Raw genomic sequence first — 22633 nt, 5'->3', positions numbered from 1 at the left:
CCCTGTCCCAGAGCAGGACGAGCTGTGTGCCCTGTCCCAGAGCAGGGTGAGCTGTGTGCCCTGTCCCAGAGCAGGACGAGCTGTGTGCCCTGTCCCAGAGCAGGGTGAGCTGTGTGCCCTGTCCCAGAGCAGGGTGAGCTGTGTGCCCTGTCCCAGAGCAGGGTGAGCTGTGTGCCCTGTCCCAGAGCAGGGTGAGCTGTGTGCCCTGTCCCAGAGCAGGGTGAGCCGTGTGCCCTGTCCCTGCTGTGTTTGGGCAGAGTCAGAGTGAGGAGGATGGAGCTGATTCACCCCCTGGCCACAGGGCTGGGGCTCCCCAAGGCCATCCCTGGGATCCTCCTCCTGCCAGGGCTGGGCACATCTCCAAGGGCAGCAGTGTCCAAGCAGTGTTTGGGGCTCACCCCTCGGAGCAAGGCTGGGAGGAGCAGAGCTCCCAGCTGGGGTCCCCAGGGAAGGGCTGAACCCATCGAGAGGCAGTGGCAGGGAACAAAGGGGACCCATGGGGAGCTGCATTGCCCTTGGAAGGGTCACACAACCCCACAAAGCCCTTCCCAACCCATAATCCCCTGTAATTCTGCCTTTAGTTTTCTCATTTATCTGTTATAATACTGTGGGTTGATGATACTTTTTTTTTTTTTTTTGTATTCACTGAGATCCTCGGGAGGTGACATGAATAATAGATACATTATTTTTTAAACTGCGAAAGTAGTTAATGTGGAAATGTCCTAAGCAGGCCAGGGATCTGGCACTTTAGTTAAGTCCAGGTTTAAGTTTGAAGCTAAATTATCTGCTGGAGTGAAATCAGAGTCTCAGCTGGAAATAGTTTTCCACACTTTTTGGCTTTGAGAAAAAAGTGAAGTCAGCTGTGAATCAAACTTATAGCCTTTGGTCCTCTGGAATAAATGCAGCTTTGAGTCACTGACTGTGCTGCAAATCCCACTTTAGTGTCTGCATCCAGGACTGCTGTTAAAAACAATCCCAGATAAACCCAGCCCTGCCTGCAGCTGCTGTGGCCAGTGCTCCAGATAATGAGACAAAACCTGCCTGAGCTCAGTGGTTGGGGAGTTTTGACCTGCCTGGGATGAGAGCTGGGAGCTGGGCTCTGCCACTGCCCAGTGCAGACTGGGCTAGAGCAAGAGGGATCACTCACAGGGCAAACAACTCCAGTTCTGCAACACCAGACAGAGAAAGGGCAAGGACAGGCCATTCCCTGAAACAAGGGCCAGGCTGCCTTGGGCACAGGAAGGTGACAAAGCCACCTCCTCCTGGCACCACAGAGTCCCCAAACCCTGATGTCTCAAGCCCGTGTCCATGGGAATTACTTGTGCTCCTCCCCAGGCTCCACTGAACACAATCAGCTCCCTGAAAACCTGGAATTTGAAGCTAACAAATGTGCAGCAGTAGAAGTCCAGGCTTTGTCCTTGCATTTCCCACTTGGAGAGAATGTGAACCTGGCAAACAAAGTCCTGCAAAAGAGGTAAAACACCTGCAGCCTGGTGAGGTCCACTGCAATTGAGAAAATCCTTATCACGGCAAGTATTGGGAAATGAGTGTTCAAGTTAATTTTGGTGTGGATATTCTTACAAATTCCTTTCCCCAGCTGTAATTCATGTTTAGGACACCTGCAGTTTCTACCAGGGCTGTGGACATTTCTGGGAGCCTGGTGCTCCTCATCTGCTGGGTCCCATCCTTTGGGGTCACCGAGGAGTCGCTGCCTGAGGAACCACGGGAGAGTTTCCATCCATTCCAAATTTCTCTTCCATTTCTCTTCCATTTCTCTTCCATTTCCCTCTCTCTTCCTGGCTCACTCCCACATCTGCTCTCTGTGACAATTCGTGGGGTCACAGCAGAGCAGTTGGGCAGTTGTCCACTGCTGTTTTTAACTTTTTACCTGAATCCAGCCCTGCCCAAGGCTTGGCTGCTCTTCTAACACAAGAGTTGGAGCATTTATGTTATGAGACTAAGGCTGATCATGGGATCAGAAGGTGGAACACATTTTTAACTCTGGTACTTCTGTGCTTGCTGAAGTTTGAAAGTCAAGATTCCCTCTGTGACCTTATTAGACTTTTATTTTATGTTTATAATTCAAAGTTGAAGATTTTAACTCTCTGCTGAAATTTTCATGAGAGGAACCTGCGGCTTTAATTGCGCAGCAGTAATACCAAGAAATAAAAACTTTTTATTTTCATGTAAAAATGGCCTTGATCTGAACAAGGATTCAGCATTATGAAAGTTAGCACGAGCAGGCATTAATTCTGGTACTGAAAAGAAAGAAAAAAAATCTAATTTTCATCAATTAGTTTGAAAAAAGAAAGAAAAAGTTATCTTGGATGCAAAATGCTGTGGGAAAAAAACCTGAGAGTTTTGCTGGAGGCCTCTTAGCTGAAGTATTTAACACTTCTAGATCATTCTTGCTGCAGAGTCATTTAGGATCATTGCTGCTGGTAAAGTAAAATGCATGAATGCAGAAAAGAGGTGGCACATGGGGAGCTCAGGACAGCACAAGTTAAACAAAGAAAGCAAACAGTGTGCAAAAAAAGCAGCAAAATGGTAAAAGGAAAATCAACGTGGTTTGAGAAGCATTTGGAAACCCTCACACACAGATAAGCACTACAGTGGTTCTGCAGCTTTTTACACAGAAAGCACTGATGGTGGTAAGGATGAGAAGGTTTTGCTCTGGAGCTTGACAGGTTTGTGATTTTCCTGAGGCAGGGAAGAGGCTTTGGAGCGAGGCACGGTGTGGGCCCAGGGCAGGATGCGATGCCTGGTGCTGCCCTAAGTTCATCCCTTTGCCATGTGAGCTGTGAGACAGTTGGCCTTAAAAATCCCATAATATCCCTGAATGCTGCACTTTCCCTGCTCCTGCATATTTTCAGTGAGATGTTTCTAATCCCAGCAAAGGAAAGGGCAAATGCTTTCGGCCACTGATGAGCCAAACCCCGAGTGCTCAAACAGGAAAACAAAGAGCATCCAAAGCACTAAATCCGGGCAGGATCTGAGCTGAGAGCTGCTAAAAACCCTGTTAAAACTCAAGCCAGGAAGAATAAACTCAGAGCAGGCAATTAAACTTCACTCTTGGCTTGGCTGCCCTGGCTGGTGGCTCAGAATTGCCACGGAATGATTTACTGGGAGATAATGGAGCACTGCACACCCCAGCTCCACACCTTCATCAAGATGCCAGTATTTAGTACTAGGCTTTATTAAGCATGAAAGAAAAAAAAAAAGGCCAAATTTGAATTTTTAATGTCCTGAGTTAGTCCTTAAAAAAACATTTATAGAGTAGATGATAGTGATTCAACAGAGCAACCTTGGAAGGGAGACTAAAATGAATATTGACTTTGCTTTCCCAGTCTGTGGTTTGTGGTAAAGGAAACAATTTTTAATTCTCCATCTTTCACTACTGGCAATTCTGATCGTGAAATAAAGACAACACCAATATTCCTCATTATTGTTAATGCCTTTATGAAAGGCTGATTTGGAATTGCTCTAAAGTCTACTAAAGTGATTAAAGTGTTTAAAAATTACTGACCTAGTTCATTCAGATAGCTGTAGGGTCTCCAGTCTGCAGTTTCTCTGTCAAGGATTTTGTTACTGAGCTGTTCAAAAAGTATGATAATGGGTTAATGCTGGAAGAGACAGACAGTTCCCACCCCAGACTGCAGCCCCAGGAGGTCAGGAATGAGAATGGGAGGTGACTCCTGCCCTGGCCTCACCAGCTCAGCCCTTCATCTGTGGGAGCTGTTCTCTGGCATTAGGGAAAATCACAAAGGAAAGTCACTTCAGCAAGCCATGAACACAAACATGCTGGAACACACAGGGTGTCCTGGGAACCACCACGCAGATGCCTGTGGATGTGGGGTGACTCCAAAGCACCCATGGAGAGGGATGGAGGGATGGATGGATGGATGGAGGGATGGATGGATGGATGGATGGATGGATGGATGGATGGATGGATGGATGGATGGATGGAGGGATGGATGGATGGATGGATGGATGGATGGATGGATGGATGGATGGATGGAGGGATGGATGGATGGATGGATGGAGGGATGGATGGATGGAGGGATGGATGGATGGATGGATGGATGGATGGATGGATGGATGGATGGATGGATGGATGGATGGATGGATGGAGGGATGGATGGATGGAGGGATGGATGGATGGATGGATGGATGGAGGGATGGATGGATGGATGGATGGATGGATGGATGGAGGGATGGATGGATGGAGGGATGGATGGATGGATGGATGGAGGGATGGATGGATGGAGGGATGGATGGAGGGATGGATGGAGGGATGGATGGATGGATGGATGGATGGATGGATGGATGGATGGATGGATGGATGGATGGAGGGATGGATGGATGGAGGGATGGATGGAGGGATGGATGGAGGGATGGATGGATGGATGGATGGATGGATGGATGGATGGATCAAGCCCCGGAGCAGCAGAGGGGCTGCCTGGAGCTCGGGATGTGCTGGGGAGCTGTGGGGCCTGACAGGAGAGGCAGGGGACACGAGTTCCCTCAATTCAAGGAAAAGAACTTTGGCAATGCTGGAGCACCAAGGCCCCTGTGGATCTGCCAGCAAAGAGAGGCATCAGCAGGGCAGGGGGCTGAAGGGTGGATCATTGGAATGTGGTCCCTGGCAGGAATTGGACCCTTGGCACCACCAGCTCTCCTCAGCAGAGCCCACGGCTTCGTTCTGCTCTTCAAAACTTGCAGCCAGAAAAATGCTGATTTTTCAACCCAGCTGCACCGCTCAGAGCACATTTATTAAAGTCTTGGGGTTTCTATTAAAAGCTGTGGGTTTGCAGGATTTATAAATCAGCTCACAAACCTAAAATTTGGCATGAAGAGCTACGGGCTAGAATTGATTTTTTTTAATGAAATGATTTGAGGACATTTCTAAGTTTTTCTGAATGCAGTTTTTCTAAATGTGATTATAGCTGTCTCTTTGTGCTACTATCATTTCTTAACACACTATAATTTGTTAACTTTTTTTTTTTTAAGATAGAAAATACTTCAATTTTTACTGTGAAGCAAAATTGCTTTTCTAGAGGAAGAAATCCTTCATAGTAAATTTATCCATTAAAATTCCAGGCTGGTAACTTTAACAATTTGGTTAAAACTACCTCATATCTGGCAACTTTTCCTTTAAGATCAACGAGATACCAGCCTGAGTACAGCAAAGTCATTATCTGCCTGTCTGAAATAGCTGGATAGATGACAGTGGCCACTTGATCACCACCAGGCATTTGTCAGTGCCCAGGGTTTTAAGTCCATGGTGATTAGGCAAAGAAGTTCTGGCAGGAGTTCCATCATACCTTTATCTTCCAGGAGTGCAATCAGTAATTTGACATTTATTTCCCTAACTATGTACTTCAGGTCTCCCTGGTCCAAGCCTGTGCTGCTCAGTTTTAGATGCCCATCCTGAATGTTCTGCAGCCATTCTGTATTTTCAGTCCTCCTTTTTCTTGGGCAAGTTTTAGTCAAAGGTACTTAAATGCTGCTTTCTGTAGTGAATTCCTTTTTATTAGCTGGGTGATATCCAGTCAGACCATTTGCAGTGACCTCTGTTTTGCAGTTTCTAATTTTATGTGAAGTCTTTGGTAGAATTTAGAACTTCCTTTAATAGATGTGAAACTGCTGGCTTTAAAAATTCAGGACATCTAATAGCAATTGATTTTTATGATGTCTGTAGAAACCAACACCTGGACTTCTGCTGCGATGCTGGAAGGGAGTGAGGGTGGAATTATGAGCTTTGCAAAAGCTCAAGGTGAGAATCCTCCATCTGCTTGTGCCCAGGGCAGCAGCCTCATCCTTTACGCAGAGGATTCTTCATAAACTTTGCAGCACTTGGGAAAAGTGAGATTTGTTTTTATGTCATGCACAATTCCAAATTTCAGACACAAAGCTGGCATTGAAGCCCTGAGAGCAGTTCTGTGAGTGGTCCTGCCAAACACCCTCTGAGCAAAACAGATCCTCAGCAGCTGAAGCCTGGTCTGTGGCTCAGCAGTGAGCTCTGATGTGAACACACAGGTATGGAGGGACATAATCTCTGTTTATGTGCTTTGGAAATTTTGGTCTGGTAATTCTGTGGCAAAAGTTCACCTGAGTTCATGTCACACTCCTCAGTAACTTGCAGCATCATTACGAGTTGGTGCAGCACATGTCATGAGAAAAAAGGCCAAATCTACTTGTAGGAGCTCATAAGCAAAGGTCAAGGTTTGGCTTCACTCAGACCCACAGTAAAACCTCTCTCAGCTCCAGTGGTTCCAGCATTTTCCTGAGCTGACTTGCCAAGCTCTCTCCCGTGGGAAGAGCAGTTACCTGTGGCAAAGTGCTGGGAGTTAAAAGCCTGCACTGAGGTGCTGGAGCCTCCTGCTGAACCTCAGAGCTGTGGATCCATTCAGGGGACCCTGCACAGAGATGAGGCTCAGCCCTGCAGGCTCCTGCACCTGGCACAGGGCTGGGGACAGGACTGGAAGGGCTCGGATCCCGCAGTCCCTGTGTCCAGCTGCCTTTTACTGCAAACACTTGGGCACAACAGCCCTCAGAGAGCTGATCAAGCTCCATTTTAACAGTAATCAGATTTCTTTGTCCCATTAGTCTTCCTGGGAAGCTATGCCAAAATCTCACTGATCTGATGGTAGAAATCTAATTTCCAGCTTCGATGCATTCATGGCTGGTTCATCCTCATTTGTTCTCAAGCCAGCTCTGTCATCTCACTTAAATAGCTCTCCTCCCTCCTCGTGTTTACCTTGCTGTATTTATAGATGGCAATCAGGCTCCCCCTCAGCATTCATTTGCCAGATAAAAGCAGCCAAGCCTTTTTTCAGTCTTTTCTCAAGGCTCCCCCTTATCCTCCCACTTGTTTTGCTGCTGTGTTCCAGGCTGTGCTCCCTGGCAGGGCCACCCGGCCCCAAACACCCCGGGGAGGGTTTGGTGCTTGCACTGGTGCTTCTCTCTCAGCAGCTTCAGTGGTTCCCCTGCAGGGCCTGAGCAGTGGGCAGGGTCTGGCAGAGGGGGAATGAGGAGGTGACATCCCGGCCCCTGCTCCCGTCCTGTGCAGACAGAGCCATGTCACCAACTGTCCCCAGCGCAGTGCTGGCCCTTCAGCCCCTGCCAAAGCCTCAGCACCCCCTTCCCTCCGGAGCTGCCACCCTGGGAACGGCAGCAGGGTCAGCACACGGTGCTGGGAGCCCCCAGGCAGGGGGCCTGCAGAGGGGAGAGGGATGGGAGAGGAGAGCAGGAAGGAAATAGGAATTGTGTGTGTAGAGCTGGGGGAGAAACGAGACGAGGAAAAGGGACAGGAGAAATAAAAAGGATAATAGAGTGGAGAGATCACTGAGAAAAGAGAGGAGAAAAGGCAAAAGACACTGAAAGAACGGAGAGAAGGGCAGGGAAGCACAGGAGAGAAAACCCTCCCCATCCCTCCTCAGACTGGAGCAGGCTCCAGCTGTCCTGCCTTGGTGCTCTGCCCAGGCCCTGAGAGAGGAACGGCTCCAGGCCTGATCTCCCTGGAGCACAGGGAGGGTAACACATCCCGGGCTCTGGCTCAGCACTTCAGACATTCCTCTGCCTTTTTTTTTTTTAATTTGCATCTGTGCTGGTTCCTTTGTGACCCCAGCTGGCACTATAAAGAAATGAATCCTCCAAGTACAACTTGTGCACATTTCTCTGCAGAAAGTGAGAATGGCACCAGGCAAACTGATGTGGAAATGAACTCGTTAAGGCAGCTATTAGGGCTTTATTTGCTCCTTTGTCTTACTTGGCTGCAGAGCTGCAGACAGACTGAGTGTATTTTTGGCCATCCTCAGCTATTCAGCACTGCAAAGCATTCTCATTAATAACTGAGATGCTGGGAGATCTAAAGGAAATATCAGGCCATATATTTTGATAAATACCCTGAAAATACCAGTTCTATTCCAGGTCTTTCAGTGATTATCAGGACAACCTGACTGACTCCAATGGCCGGAGCTGCAGCAGGGGGAGCAGCTCCCAGGTGAGTCCCAAAGCACCACTTGGGGATTAAACCTTTCCAGCAGCTTCATTTTTGAAGTAGTTCTGTGAGAAGATGGCACTGCAGGCTGGGAATCCAGGATAGGTGCTGCCTTTGACCTTTTCTGAATCCATTTAAATTTCTGCAAAAGGATTAGTGGTCCAGATGGACACGTCCTAAATTCAACATTATGAGCATTTGCACTTTCAATTTGGGGGGCAAAAATTCATGATGCAATGGGACCATCTACTTAAAAAAACATATTTACACATCTGTCCAAATATTTCTCTGAGAAATCTCTGGAGCCAGCCCTTTTATTACATTTTAATAAGATTTTCTTTTAACTACTGAAAAATTACTTGCAGGAGCACATGCAGAGACATTTTTGCCTGTCCTGTACAATACTGTCTTTTTTTTTTGCATTAATCTCGTTTGTATGCCATTCCAATGAATAGCTACATTTGGATTAAGGTGACACAGCCTGAAATACCATCATTTCTAAAGCTGACAACCTTGATGAAATCAATTGCATTTCCTTTTTCCCCTGCTTGCTCTGCTTTGCCCCACCTGTGCTCATTAATGCTCCAAAGGAAGAGCTGCTTTACCATTTGCCAGACCTAAATTTACTGCTCAAGTGCTGAATTGAGTCCCAGTGTTGTTCACGAATGCTCTGAGGGAATCAATTGCAACAAATGATAAGGAAGGTGCTCCTGGATGTTCTGGTGATAGGGCTGGCGTAGCTCTGCTGGGGAGGCAGGAGGGACAGCAGAGCTCCCGGGATGTCCCTGCATGAGGCAGGACAGTCCTCAGAGCACCCCAGGAACCTTCCTGCAGCTTTCTGCTTGTCTGTGTCAGCAGGGGATTTGTGTGGCTGATGTGGGAAACAACGAAACAGCAAAGTGACATTACTGATTAATGCCTCATTGATTTACTGGTGTGGTGTTAATGGATAATTATATTTATTGAGTTATTTATCTCTTCTGAGAAGCAAACATACCTCAGAGTTGCTAAGACACCAAGCCTTGCTGACCCAGACAGGCATGAGCCTCCAGTTCCCATTCCCAGAGACTGGGGTGATACAGGGAGGGGAAATCCAACTTTTCAGTGCCTGGGACGTCAGGAATGCTACCCTGGAGTTTGAAATGTGCTGGCAGACAACAGGGCCCCAGAGACATTGCTTTGGTTGATTTCCTTGAACTGATAAGAACATTGCTACAGTGGGGTGGGGTAATATCTACCTTACAGGAGCTGTTTCCATCCAGATTACTGGGAAAGAAGCGTGAAGTCACCCCACATGAGAGAGTGTGGTAGCTTGGATTGGAAAAACAATGAACACTGCTGCTACCCTGGGATATATCTGGGAAGAAAACAAGTCATCACAAAATACTTTGGAAGCCACAACAGTTCTTAAGAAACTGAAAACAAGGTAGAGACAATCTAGTTCAGAAATCTTTGCAGGAGTACTGGGTGTTCTAAAACATTTGCAGATGCAATCTATCCTGCATTATGGTGTGAAGCTCTTGACTGTTAGCATTGAATATAAGAGAAAAAATCAAAATATTTAAATGATACAGTGTTATCTGCTTGAAGATGTTAATGAAGTCATTCCAGGTGCTTTGCAGGTGAGGGGAAGGAGGCAAAACTTGGGAAATGCACGGGCTGCAGCACAGCTGCCTCCTTAGTTTAACCTGTGGAAGAGCCCCTGAGCAGTCTTGCAGTTGAAACAATTGAAACCTCTTTGTCACAAACCCAGGAGTAATGTTAGAAATGAAGGTGCTGTAACTGTACCAAGGAGTCCAAACCATTTTACATTGTGTGCAAAGGCTTTTTAAAAACCAAAGCTGGAGCCCTGAAAGGCAAACCTGGGCAGTTACACTGTATGCTCAGAGACATTTATCTATTTCCTCAATTTAAGTTATAAACACATTTACCAAACAGAATAATTTACCAAGAAAGGCATCATATTTATACTGGCAGTTCTAATGAAAACACCAATCCCAATCTGGTTCCAGCTGCATAACAAATGGACACACATTTCAAAGTACCAGGAGAAGGGACGGAAAATTTCCACAGGAGCAGCATCACTTAAACAACGAGGCCCAGTATGGAGCAAATTAATCCATTAAAATGAATTTTAATAAAGCATGGGCTCCAGCTGCAGGCAGAGAGGTTGGTTTGGGGAACACCTTCCTGTCAAAGGGTAACAAAGTGCTGGGGTGGCTGCTTGAGCCCACCACCGCCTTTACTGAAGGCTGGGGAAGGACAGGGACCCGGCTGGCCCTGGGGTCCCCTCCACCACCACCCTCCTCTCCTGCCCTCTGCCTTCGCCTCCCTCTGAACATGCACTTTGCTTTGCTGACATCTTGTGGAGATCTCGACTGAGCTAAATTTACTGCAGGAGATCCTGTTTCCAAGAGGAGTTTATCTGCAGGGTGTCTCTTACATAAGGGCTGTGGCTCAGGGCTGGGGGGAAGCTGCTCCTGCGTGTGCAGCTCTGACCGAGCGCTTCTTTCTGCTGAGACATGCAAAGGGATGTTCCAGGTCAGCTCGATTTTGTGATAAGTGCAGAGCCTTTGAGTCCCAGCTGCTTTCCAGAGCTGCTGCTAACAAACGATCTCAGATCAGGATGTGATTCCAGAGCTGCAGTCTTTGCATTGAACATCTGTCAGCCAGGCTGCCAGGGCTCTGCCATCTCCCCAGCTCCCCCTCTGTGACACTGACAATCAAACCAACAGCAAACACACCTCCCTTGGGGTCTGCCGGTGGGAGCTGGGGCTGGAACCCCCCCCATGTCAGTGCATTCCCCCACCAATACAGCTGCTCTACACAGCCTTGGGCCTGCTCAGGGGCTCGGCTCAGGGGCCCGTCCTCCCTCCCCACAGCCCCCGGTCCCCGTTAAACACGGACACTTGGATCTCTGTCTTTCTGCTCTGAAGGTTTTGCTGCGGTCAGCTCTGCCTTCCCCCTTCCCTCATCCTCTGGCTGTGGGCAAGGAGCAGCTGGAAGGAGGAGCCAGGACCCTCTGGCTCTGCTGTGGGACTCGAGGTGTGACACCGATGTCACCGGGAGCCACCTGAGGCAATGCGAGTCCTCACCTGGCTCAGCTGGCTGGAGCTTGTTTTCTGCACCCAAAATGAGCTGAAATAAAACTCCACCAGAGTGCTCTACTACTTAGCACAGTGTTGAATTAATGACCCTGAGCTTGTACACATCCCCCCAAATCCTTTTCTTCCCCCCCTTGCACGCAGCCCCCTGAACTCAGAATTACTCCTGCACAGTTCCTGTTGCTCGATACTTAAGTAGCCACCCAGGCTGATTTACCTTGATAGCAAAGTCCATTTTCTACACATTTATTCATGAAGCTCTTGTAACTCCTTGCTGGAAATACATCAAACTCGAATCTAATGCTATCCCTGTTTAAAAAAGCCCAACAAGAAAAAAACCCAACACACAAAAAAATCTCTCTCTTCTCAAAGGTGAGAATTTGATTCTGCTCTGAACAGTCAGGAAAGACTTAGATGCCTAAAGGAGAGGGAATTAGACTGAGCTCCTGCTCTGAGCCTGGGCTGTGGGGTGCCAGAGACAGTGTCAGTCCCCATCCTGCAGGACAGTGTTGTGGAAACTGGGCTCAGCCACTAAAAAAGGGAATAAATGAGCACTCTGCAGTAAATACAAACCCAGACTTCTCAACTGCTAAATGGAACTGCTTCCTTCGCTTTGTGTGGGTCTTGTCTGCCCACACGGTGTCAGTGAGACGGCTGAAGGCTCCCAACAGGAGGGTTCATCTGCCACCTCCCACCACCCATCATCTACAGATCCTTTCTGGAAGTGTCTTGTCTAGGCTTCAGGATCCACGATGCTTTATTTGTGGCAAGCTTTGCTTAGCTCTTGGCTCTCAGCAGAGCATTCACCCATACCAGAAAGTTTGCTAAGACCTTGATAAGACCTCAAACATCACTTCAGCCTGGAGCCAATTCCTGTGAAAGTCTCACTAAAAAAATCTCTGCTGCTCTCCAGCACTACCACACAGCTTTCCCTTCTGGCCCCATCTCCCTGAACCAAACAACCTGCAGTTTAAAATCTTTTTTGGATGCAGTGCACTGCTCTCATGCTGGGGAGCACCATTTTGATTTCAGGCCCGTTTGGGAAAGTTTGCTCTCAGATCCATGTGCTGTGGATAAGCCCTCCCAGCATAGGTGGTTCTTCTCCCCTGGCTGCTGGCCAAAGTGTGTTTTGCTGCCACATCCTTCATCCTCAGATGCCAAAGAGTCCAAGGGCTGCCCAGGGGGCTCCCCTTCCTCATAATCTCTCTCACACACATGCACGGATTATCAGCCTCACAAGAGCTGGGGATGTAAAGACCAAAAACATCCTCCAGAAATAAATGTGCTGGAAGAAATTGCTGCCTCCAGGAGCCAGGGATCTGTGTTTGTGATTCTATTCAGAAGCAACACCACCATTACCCAAATAAGAGTAAACAGGCAAAATAAACACTGGTGATTCAGAACCACAGAGGTGATTACAACCCACAGAGGGCTGGATGCTGCAGCCATCCAGGTGGAATTCCTGCCAAAGTACAGGGTTTACATGAAATTATATCCATTGGACAAGTACATCTACATGGTATTGTGCCCTCAATCCACCAGCAAAGCTGCAGGTGAAGGTTGGAATCCCTGTTCCTCTGTGCACTATTGCTGCTGTCCTTCAGCATCCCCTGTGCACACGTGTGCACTCCTGCCCTCAGACACACACACGTGGTGTTTGCCAGCTCACACTCCTTTTCTTTCTCTCAGTATCCACCTCTCCACTTTCTGCTGAGGAAGGGGCACACCAGTGCCTTTTCCTGCCTCTCTGCTCTGTGGAAGAGAAGCTGCATTGGTAAGGCCAAAGTTGGGGCAGCTACTGAAAGCCTCAGGAGGGGAATGTGCTGGAGGACAGTCAGGATTTGGCAGGGAGTTTTCAGAAACTCTGGTCTAGAATTTGTAAATGCCCTTCTAAAAAGGGCAAAACCCAAAACTTGAAACAATGCTGGTACCTGCAGGCAATGTTTAATGAGCCGAAGATGGAGCAGTGTGTTTCTATCTTATTAATCTTCCTCTGCAAGCTCAGATGGCAGAATTTTCCAAGGGGGAGGAGGAAGAAAACTGTCCTTGTGACCTCCAGAAAGAGATGCCTGACCCCACTCTGCTGCAGCTTCCTGGGTGATACAATTCCTACTGCTGGAAGGACTGCACAAAGAAGGTAAGAGGAAAAAAAGGCCCAGTCTGCATCCCCATCACTGACTGAGATGAACAGGAAAGAACCATTAGCCAATTTCTTTGTGGAGCAGCCCATGAAACCCCCCGGACCTGGTGCTGTTTGAGTTTGTGGGGATCTGCTGTTCAGGGTTTTTACAAACTGACCTGACACAGAGCAGCAGTGCCACAAGGGCCAGAGCTAAAGTCCCAGCCCAAGAAGCAAAAGGGATCCCAGGCTGAGTGCAGATGAGGGATGTGATCCCCAGCTATTTAGGGTGTATGCAGGAATTCAGCCATCTCCAAAATCCTTTTGCTCCTCATGTACTTAAGGATCATATGGCTCCAGGAGCTCTGGTAAAGGTGGCTGCATGTGAGAGGAATGTGAAAAACATCTGTTTCTTACCCAAATGGCAGCTTAAGCAAGAGCCAGAGAAGATAAAATTCAAAAATAAGAAGGAATGAAAGGAGATTCCTGATAATTTCTCCCCCCATCTGCAGCCATCAGAAGAAGGAATGCTCTGAGTGGTCTAAGTATGGATGTGGTCAATGGTGTTCAGCAGAGCCCTGATGTGGGACTCACCATGGCAGGAAAATGGCCCTGGCACAAGGACTGAAGTCCCTGTGCCATGAGAAGCTCTGTGATGAAGTTCCAGGTGTAGCCAGGCATTATTATCACTGGTTTAATGGGAGAGGCTCCTTCCAGGCACATCCTCGGCAGGGAGGTCCATAAAGAGCCACCCTGAGGCTGCAGAGAAGCCAAGGGGCCTCGTACATGCAGAGCAGAAGGCAGAAAGAAAAAGGCACTGCAGGCCAGGGCAGCAGAGCTGCTGGGCAACCTCTGCCTGCCCCAGGGCTTTGTATTGACTTGGACTTGGAGCTTGAGCCATTTAAAAGGAAGAGAAGAAGTCAGAGGGCAGTAAACCCTGAGAAGATCCCCACTGAGACAGTGGAGAAACCAGAAGGAAGGAAAGCCTCTCCTGCCTGGCATCGGCCCTGATATTGGCCAGAGAGGAATAAATAACAATGACAGCGTTGAAAAGGAGATCACATCCTCCAAAATTTAGACAATCTGCCAAGAAAAGCTGTCCTCCACAGCAGCAGCAGCAGAGGAAAGAAAGAAGGAAGAATGCTTTGATCCTGAAGAGTCCTCCTCTTCCTCTCTCCTGCTCTCCTCAGTTCCTGGGAAGATGGTTCCCACCAGCTGCCTGTGTGACAAGGACTGCTCTGCACACAGCAGAGAGTGACAACAAACAGACACCTCAAATCCAAACTGCAACACAGACAAAACCAAAACCTTAGGACTGATCCAGCCAATCCCATTCCTCAAATAAAAAAAGGCTTCCCAAGGCTTCACAAAGGAAAACTGCACTGCAGATTCCTGCACTGCAACAGGAATGCACACGACTCAAAACTCCACGCAGCATATTTCCTGTCTAGGTATACCCCATATCAACTCCCACATAGAAAGCAGCTTAAATCAGTTTTATATTTGCTTTCCTGTCCCATTTATGTGTTTAAAGATCACAGTATTCTGAGGAAAAATGGAAGTGTCATTATTTTTGAGGCTCAATAACACGTTACACATCACAGAAACTTGTATTTCCCCAACAGACAGGAACATGAGTCTGGATTTGATTAACATAAAAAGACCCTTACCAGAAAGTGAGTAATCTGTATTAGTCATCCTCATGGCTGGAGTGTAAGATACACTTGGCATGTCATGGCCCTTCTCCTTCTGTTTCCGTCGATACCACACAAAGAGTGCCAGCAAGACCATAATAATTAGAAGGAGAATAATAATTCCAATGATTGCTCCCACTGAGTGCCTCTCTGATCCAAGAGCAGGGCTAATTTTAGTATAGGGGTTTAATTCTTCCATCATAAGAGCCGCTGTTAAAAGTAATTCATAACACACTGTAAATTGAATCGTGCATTTCATTTCTGAAACACTTTGTGTTTTTTAAAGGCAAGTACATCATTGGAGAGGGGCAGAGAGAGAGGGAGGGAGGGATTTTAGAGAGAGAATTCCACTGTACCTTGATCACACCGGATTCCTTTGAAGCCTGGGCTGCAGTAGCAAGTGCCTGTGACGTGGTCACACGTTGCATTGTTCATGCACTCACACAACTGTTTGCAACCATAACCAAATGTTCCTGGAGAGCACTCTGGGGAGCCAAAGAAAAACATTGGAAAGGATTCCACTGCTCTGGGGAAGGGGCACAACACTTGCCATGGGAAATTCGGTAGAGAAGTCTCCCTGGTTTTAGGATCTCTAGGATGACACCTTAATATGAAATTATTATTAGTCTAAAGCAGAAGCTAAATGTATTCTACGTGCAGTTTGTTACTTACTAAGCTGTAACGTTCTGGAAAATTCATGGAATGAAATCAATGATAGGCACAAAGGCTTTAGAAGACTTGATGTAAAATGTTCAGAATTTAACAGAGCTTGAGCTCAGAACCTGTAGACAACAGAGCTCAACATTCTTTACCACTCTACCTGGGTTTTTTTTTTCTCATGGGGGGAATTGCAAAGAAAAGTTTTAATAAACCTTTATATGAACCCAACAGCCTTTACCAAACAAACCCCACGTGCTTTCCTACTCATCCTGCCAGTGCCAGGAGGTGAACAGAACATTGCAGGTGGAATTTCAGAACTGAGCATCTGAATGGCTTGATTTGCTATGTCAGGATTCCTAATACAGCAGGAATTTCTATCCTGTCTTTGTGTTTCTATCAAAGACAAAATGATTGAATGTCCAGCTGAGAAATTTATTCATGCAATTACTATGATGGGCTATTACAATAAATCTGTAGGCAGCTTACTGTATTTCTGGAAGCACTATTCAAGAATAAATTGAAAGAACCAATGTCTGTCACATCTCCCTTATTTCCACGGAGAAGCTGCATTGCTGCAAACATGCACCTTGCTCTGATCCTGTGGATTATATTGTTCAAGAAGTGACTCCTTGTGTGTCACTGTAAATGCTTTTCATTGCATGACAACACTTCCCCAATGTCAGTCTCAAAGTAGCTTCTGGTAGCCAAAATTTAATATTAAGTAGAGAACCATCGCCAGTATCTGTTTATTGATTTGCAGTGTGTATTAAAATTGTATCTTTAATCTGTTGGTACTCAAACAAAGAAAAAAAATAAAATCATTAGAATTAATGCTCATTCTTTTATTAGCCTGCAGCCTACTTAAAATGAATAAGGCCTAAATTTGGGGACTGCACCACAGAAATGATGCCTGCAATTAAGCATTTCATCTGCAATGCAGTGTGGCTGCCCATTCAGCAGGATTTGGAGAAGGAAGGAGCCTTAATGAAGAGATTTTTTAGATTAAACAGTAGAAAAACAAGTAAATAAATACATTTGTAGTTTGGATAGAAAAGACAGCCTCAGGCTTTATACAGGGGTCAAATCATAAAGCAGCTCCTTGTATAAAATCTGCTATTGTGCAGTTCTTTGTGGCATTCTTTAGTTTCCTATTTTGATTGTGGCTGCAGTGAAGGGTGCCCCCAAATTCCAGAAAGTTGGCCACTTACAGAGTTACAGTGGTGCAATGTGCAATCCCCCACGAGCACACCAATTTGGCCCTGATATATTCACTTTACTGAATGCAAGTGTATGCAAAACCATATTTATGAATCAAGTTACATGCACAAATATTTCCATAAAGATCCACGTAGCAAGCTACAGTTAAAAAGCCTTCCCTTGCAAATCTCATAGGAATGTTACTGAATTACCTTACTGCCAAAAAAAGTGAGGGAACCCTGGGGAATTAATGCCTTGGGAAGATGAGGTGGATTTCACCTGTGTTTAGAATCCCAGGAAGCGTGTGAGAATTTCCTTGTGAACTACTGCACTGGACAAACAAGTAATTATCCACTTACAGCACATCCAGTTTCCAGGACCCTCATTCCATGTTCTTTGAAGAAGCCATTTGGCACAGCCTGCTAAATATTCCAGTGGGACATGGACAACAATTCCAGCAAAACATCCCAGACCCCTTGCAATTGAATTGAGGTTCACTGGGAAACACTTACTGCTCAGGCTAAACACAGACCCTTCCCAAAATGGCAAACAACCTTTGATCTGCTTTCATTGGGAAGATGAATCTTTATTTGGTCCATGTCTACACCGTAATTTCTGTGGGAAGGCCCCATATTCCCAATATTCTTTGGAAAGCAGAGAGCAGGAAGGACTTGCTCCCTTGAACCCTTCTGTCTTCATGCAGAAACCTGGGCAGTTTCTTGGCAAACCTGGGGCTGCTGCTCTCAGGTACAAGTTGTTTGGGAAGGCCCAGCCAGCACTGAGTGCAGAGATTTGCTTTCTCTCACTAACTTAGCCTGGAAATGAAAGTTTGCAGGGATTCCCTGAATTTCTTTCTGCTTAGACTGCCCAGTTTTCCAGAGGTGCTCTCTCCTCGCTGTGGATTATACAGGGGGTGCCTGGGGTTGTCCTGCTGACATCCCCGCCTGATTGAAGAGGCAGATGGGCAGGAATTGTGAAGCACAGCCCCTCTGTGCAGAAGGACAGAGGCTCTGTGGTACTCACTCTGCTCGCACTGCTTGCCTGTGAAGCCCGTCCTGCACGTGCACTGCCCGGTGATGTGGTCGCAGTCGGCTCCGTTCTGGCACTGGCACACATTGGCACAGTTCTTCCCATAAAAAGCAGCTGGGCAACCTTTCAGCCATCAGAACAAGGAGAGTAAGAAATAAGCTGAAAGCGAACTCAGTTGTGTTATCAGCACCAAGTATGTGGGCTTATAAATCTATGGATTTTCAGCCTCTGTATATTTAATGACATTTATTTGATGGTCTAAATGCAGAGATACTGTGACAGCCAATTTTCTTGAAGTAATGTTTCTCATCTTTACAGAATTGCCTCTTAAGTTTTTCAGAAGAATGAAAACTTGACCCATCCATACAAACTAAATTTTCAAGAAGTGAAAGAAGATGCTAAACAGAAACGCTCTGGAGGACCAGGGATCAATCAATTACTTGCAAGTGAAAGAACCTCCTTAAAAGGCTCACCAGAATTGGATCTCCTCTTTCATACCGGTAATTTGGCACTAGGGTGAGAAATCTCTAACATTTTCCTAAATCAGACCACAAACACTGGGGCATTAAAAAGCAGCGACACTGACTGTGCAAATTCTAACAATGAATCAATAACCAAAATGATTTCCCCCTCCTTTAGCGAGCGCCAGAGGCATAAAAAACCTTGGAAAGCTTCAGGGCTATTTTCTTAGGGGTGATGTGAGGTTATCTCGAGTGAGGAGCATGCGGTTTTCCAGGGAAAACTGCAATACTTGGAGGAGACACGAGGTAGCAGCACACACTTTGACAGATCCCCTGTGTCTGAAGGCTTACGCTGAGTGCAGTAGAGCCCCGTCCAGCCATGGGTGCATCTGCATTCTCCATCGTAGGGGCTGCACAGTGCTCCGTTGTGGCAGTTGCATGAATGAAAGCAATCAGGGCCCCAAAACCCCGTGGGACAAGCTATGAAAATAAAAAAAAAAACATTTGTCAGGTGACAAAAGCAGAAAGCAATGGTATGTGTTAGTGCTGTGGAGGAGCGACAATGAAGGGAGAGCCTGTGAGACACCAGCAAGGGCAGAAGCTCCAGTGCTGAGCTCAGCAGTGGCTCCTGGACAGAGACCAGCCCCTCCTGCACAGACCGGTCCTTCCGAGCCACCGACTGCTCTCCAAACCCTGGAGCCACCCTGGAACCTCTCCCTGGCACAGGGACCTCTCCCAGCAGGTGAATGGAGGGGATTCTTCCCCTCTGCCCTGTTCAGGTGAGAGCCCACCTGCAGAGCTGTGCCCCAGCCCCAGGAACAACAGCAGAAGGGTTTGGAGCTGCTGGAGCAAGTCCAGAGGGGGCCACGGAGATGATCTGAGGGCTGGAGCCCCTCTGGAGTGAGGCTGGGAGAGATGGGAATGATCATCTGGAGAAGAGCAGGCTCCAGGGAGAGCTCAGAGCCCTTCCAGTGCCTAAAGGGGCTCCAGGAGAGATGGAGAGGACCTGGGACAAAGGACAGGACACAGGGAACGGCTTCCACTGCCAGAGGGCAGGGCTGGATGGGAGATTGGAGAGAAATTCCTTCCTGTGAGGGTGGTGAGGCCCTGGCACAGGGTGCCCAGAGCAGCTGTGGCTGCCCCTGGATCCCTGGCAGTGCCCAAGGCCAGGCTGGATGGGGCTTGGAGCAGCCTGGGATAGGGAAAGGTGTCCCTGCCATGGCAGGGCTGGGCTGGGCTGGGCTTCAAGGTCCCTTCCCACCCAAACCATCCCAGGATTCTGGGATTCCCTGACCCCTGTGCAGGGCAGAGGCAGGACCAGGCCCTGGCTGCAGTGAACCAGTGACTCTCAGCACGACCCCGCTCTGGGCTGTGGCCACGCTCCTGCCTCACTGGCATTATTGTGAGGACAACTTAGGCACGGCTGCAAGATATGGAGGTAATTTAATTTTCTTTTTGACATGCTGGAATTCTTGCATAATAAAGCCCAGCTATTCAGGTTTACTTTGCTATGCAATCAACCACTAAAATTACCACATTCATTTGAAGCACAGAGTGCTACTCCAATCATGTAAAAATGTAAAGAAAACTTCTTGCAGTATGAATTCCCATCCACAAATTCAGATTGCTTTTGTTGTTGGGGGCTAATATTAAATTAAAATCTCCAGGTCTATTTTATATTTCAACAAGTACAATATTAATACATTTTTAAAAGTTATTTTAAGCCTCCCTCCAAAAATGAATGCAGTAAGTTACAGTTATTAGTGCCAGACTAAAAGATTCGAAATTATGATAGCCTTCAATATAACAACTATATTTTTGCTTTAAAAAGCACTTTCCATTGCTTCCTGCTAAAGACATGAATTAATAAGGCAAGGTTCCCAGGAAACCTGAAAGTACAGACACCAGGCCTATTTCCATGGATGCCAGTGGCTCCATGGACGATAAATGGAAGTTTGTGGCATTTGACAGACACCTCTAAAGCCAGAATGAATGGCCAGAAAAACCCTGCCATGACGTAAATCAAACAAAATGTCACTGGACTCACACAATGTAAAGCTGAGCAGGGTTTGGCCTGAAGTGTTTGTGCTATAAGCAACCAGAAATACATTTCCAATGCCTTTCTAAGGCAGAGCTGCAGGGGCTGTGAGTGAATCCAGAACTGGCTCTGGAGTGGAGCTAAAATTATCTCCTGTGCATCTCCAGGTCATTCCAGGTGAACACAGGGCTGGAAACAGCCTGGGAGGGGATGGCAGGTGAGCCTGGAGTGGGCAGGGTCACCTTGGAGAGGTTCCCTTTGTGTGAGGAGTGAGCACAGAGCCCGTCCCAAGCAGAGCCCACGGCCCCGTCCTGCTCCTCAGCTGCTCCTGCTGGCCTGCCCTGCTTTGCTCTGCAAGCTCTGCATCCTTTTCAAGGTTAACAGACATTTCCCAATTAGATGGCTAAATATAATGAGGAATATGTGCAGCTTTCTGTCTTTTTTTCTTTTTTTTTTTGCCTTTTTTTTCTGCTGTTTTTGAGTGGCAGCAATATTCTGCCTGTGGAAGACACACAATAAAAGCAAAATTACAGCTGTCTGTTTTTATCCGATTCCTGCTTTATCACTTGGAGTTTAATATATTTTACTCTGGAATGCTGTCTAATATGCTAGTTGTATCCTGAATATGAAGTAACATTTCTGAATGATCGGATATTGCCTCCCTCTGTGATCTAGCTTCAATTAAGGGATGCTCTCAGGAAATGACACTTTGGGATCAGCAAATGCCAATCTTCTACCTGGGCAATTTTCAGAAAGAAATCCTTCATCCCTACAAGGCCACATTGACTTTTACAATTAAATTACATTTAATAGAAATATTTCAGCAGCCTAATTTCTCTATTCTAGGGATTTGCTACATGAAAACATTCACTGGTTAATAATGTCTACATGTAATAGCTGAAAGAAAATGATTTCAAAAAAATAAATAAAAAGGAATCCAGCTAGAAATTAAAAGGGAGCATGGAGCTTTCTTTTCTGATAAGAGCTTGTGACCTCCCTTTCCTGGAATAAAAGCCAGTTACAGCTTCTGCAAACTCCGAATGCAGAAACTAATTCAATCCAAAGCTAACTTGGATTAATTAAAAGAAATCAGCTTTAAAGAGAGTAAGGCCCTGGCTGTAATACAGCAGGGATTTCCCCAGAAAAGCAGTCTCTGGCTTTCAGAAGGCACTCTAAACAATCACACCAACAGGATATTTGAAGGCAGAGTGCTTACTCTGGGAGCAGTCGGTGCCTATCCAGCCCGGGAAGCACTGGCACGAGCCGTCGATGGGGTTGCAGGTGCCGTTCTCGGTGCACTGGCACAGCTCGGCGCAGTCCTTCCCGAATTTCCCGCTGGGACACACTGAAAACACAGGGCAGGTCACTGCAGGCTCCTCACAGGAACGGCAGCAATCACAGGAGTCAACATTCAGCAATTAGAGATAACATTAATTACACCGCTTCTTCTCTGATGAAGCAAAATTCCTCTGGAAAGCAGGAAAAGGCAGAAAGTATTCGAGCCCATTTTGCTTGTGTCCCAGGAGTAAACACAATGGGAAAAAGTCATATCAAAATCCAGTTTTCTGCTGGAAAATGAAGCTAATAGAAGATTGTAATTATTGAAGGGCAGGAGGGAAGGCTGACAAGAGGAGAGACAAAACAGAGAAAAGCGGTCTTTAGGAGAGGAAGAGAACAAGAAAAAATTAGGAGAATTCAGTGAGCAGCAGCCACAAGTGAGTGGCTGGGATTGCTCTGGTTTCCAAGGATTTTATATATATATTTATATATATATATATTTATGTATGCTATGTATCTATTTGACTGAGAGCTATTTAACAGATATGCTGCATCCCAACAAAATCAGCACCTCTCCCTGTATACCCACCTAAGTGAAGCTGGAAGAAAAGAAACTCTAAATTTTTTCCAGAGTCATCTTCTCGCATCCTAAGCACAGTGACAGGAAACTAATAGACATGTAGATCTTCAACCTCCCACCAAATTATTGGAAATCTTTAGCGTTAAAGTTGATGGAAAGCTCTGCTCAGTAACGAATGAAATGTTTCATTTCTGGGCTCTTATTGGCTGTGTTCCCTGACAAAAACAGATGTATTTTCAAAACAAGATAAAACATACAGTCCATCTTTGCAAAGAGTGCAACAAATGGAACTGGACTTGCATCCTGGTAAATAATAGCGATGTCAAAAAAGTGATTAAGGCACTTCCCTGAATTATGCAGCTGTTTTAGCACTTCAGCCCCTCTCACTTTCTCAGAAGTAGTCTCTGCAGGTGACCTCAATCTATCCTGACTGTGAATCAGCCACAGATTGAAATCCTGAGCTGTGATTCA

The 22633-nt window shown here is 46.6% G+C and overlaps 1 protein-coding gene and 1 long non-coding RNA gene across 8 annotated transcripts in view; one reads left to right on the top strand and one right to left on the bottom strand.

The window, feature by feature from the left end:
* The window catches only part of MEGF11 (multiple EGF like domains 11), a 251691-nt gene that overhangs the window by 10674 nt on the left and 218384 nt on the right, over positions 1-22633 (bottom strand). For 4 of the 7 annotated variants that reach the window (XM_063413059.1, XM_063413061.1, XM_063413062.1 and 1 more), the window contains 5 exons: positions 21521-21649; positions 18618-18746; positions 17800-17928; positions 15276-15404; positions 14896-15129 (listed from right to left, as the gene is read on the bottom strand). In XM_063413059.1, the coding sequence (XP_063269129.1) occupies positions 14896-15129; positions 15276-15404; positions 17800-17928; positions 18618-18746; positions 21521-21649 (750 nt within the window). Of the gene's footprint in view, positions 1-3526; positions 3594-9240; positions 9360-14895; positions 15130-15275; positions 15405-17799; positions 17929-18617; positions 18747-21520; positions 21650-22633 lie in introns of all 7 variants that reach the window. The other 3 variants (XM_063413057.1, XM_063413058.1, XM_063413060.1) reach the window with 1 other exon arrangement.
* Positions 118-9382, top strand: LOC134558812 (uncharacterized). The gene is made up of 3 exons (XR_010082410.1): positions 118-1474; positions 7933-8005; positions 9248-9382. It is a non-coding gene; the product is annotated as an uncharacterized LOC134558812 (long non-coding RNA).

Source organism: Prinia subflava, chromosome 15 (assembly GCF_021018805.1).
Source record: "Prinia subflava isolate CZ2003 ecotype Zambia chromosome 15, Cam_Psub_1.2, whole genome shotgun sequence".
Classification (NCBI taxonomy): domain Eukaryota; kingdom Metazoa; phylum Chordata; class Aves; order Passeriformes; family Cisticolidae; genus Prinia; species Prinia subflava.
Note: the sequence above shows the minus strand (reverse complement) of the source record. Positions and strands in the feature narration are given on the sequence as shown.